This window comes from Morone saxatilis, unplaced genomic scaffold, assembly GCF_004916995.1.
Source record: "Morone saxatilis isolate NCDOM2014 unplaced genomic scaffold, NCSU_SB_2.0 Contig4, whole genome shotgun sequence".
NCBI classification, from domain to species: domain Eukaryota; kingdom Metazoa; phylum Chordata; class Actinopteri; family Moronidae; genus Morone; species Morone saxatilis.
The window spans coordinates 13,856,728-13,857,058 of NW_023339984.1; the positions used below are offsets into that span (position 1 = coordinate 13,856,728).

General features: G+C 48.6%; 1 protein-coding gene across 1 annotated transcript in view; it reads left to right on the plus strand.

Annotated features, from left to right (window-relative positions):
* LOC118338484 (E3 ubiquitin/ISG15 ligase TRIM25-like) overlaps positions 1 to 331 on the plus strand; it is a 16,782-nt gene that overhangs the window by 13,988 nt on the left and 2,463 nt on the right. Inside the window, exon 11 of the mRNA XM_035675782.1 lies at positions 120 to 314. Coding sequence (XP_035531675.1) covers positions 120 to 314 — 195 coding nt within the window. The remainder of the gene's footprint in view (positions 1 to 119; positions 315 to 331) is intronic.

Consider the following 331-nt stretch of genomic DNA (forward strand, 5'->3'; position numbering starts at 1 on the left):
ATGATGAGTTCACTGGGGCGCCCGGCGAAGTGGCCTGCGACGTGTGCACAGAGCGAAAGCTGAAGGCTAAGAAGTCCTGCCTTGTGTGTCTTTCCTCTTATTGTTTGATCCACCTGGAGAATCATTCTTCAACTGAAAGGCTGAAGGGCCACAAGTTGGTGGAACCTGTAAAGAACTTGGATGAGAGGGCCTGTCTGCAGCATGGACGCCCCTTGGAGCTGTACAGCAGGAAGAAGGAGAAATGCATTTGTGTACGCTGTATTGATGGTGGAGAGGAGGTTGTTTCTACTGAAGATGAATGGAACAAGAAGAAGGTGAATTAACATATGAA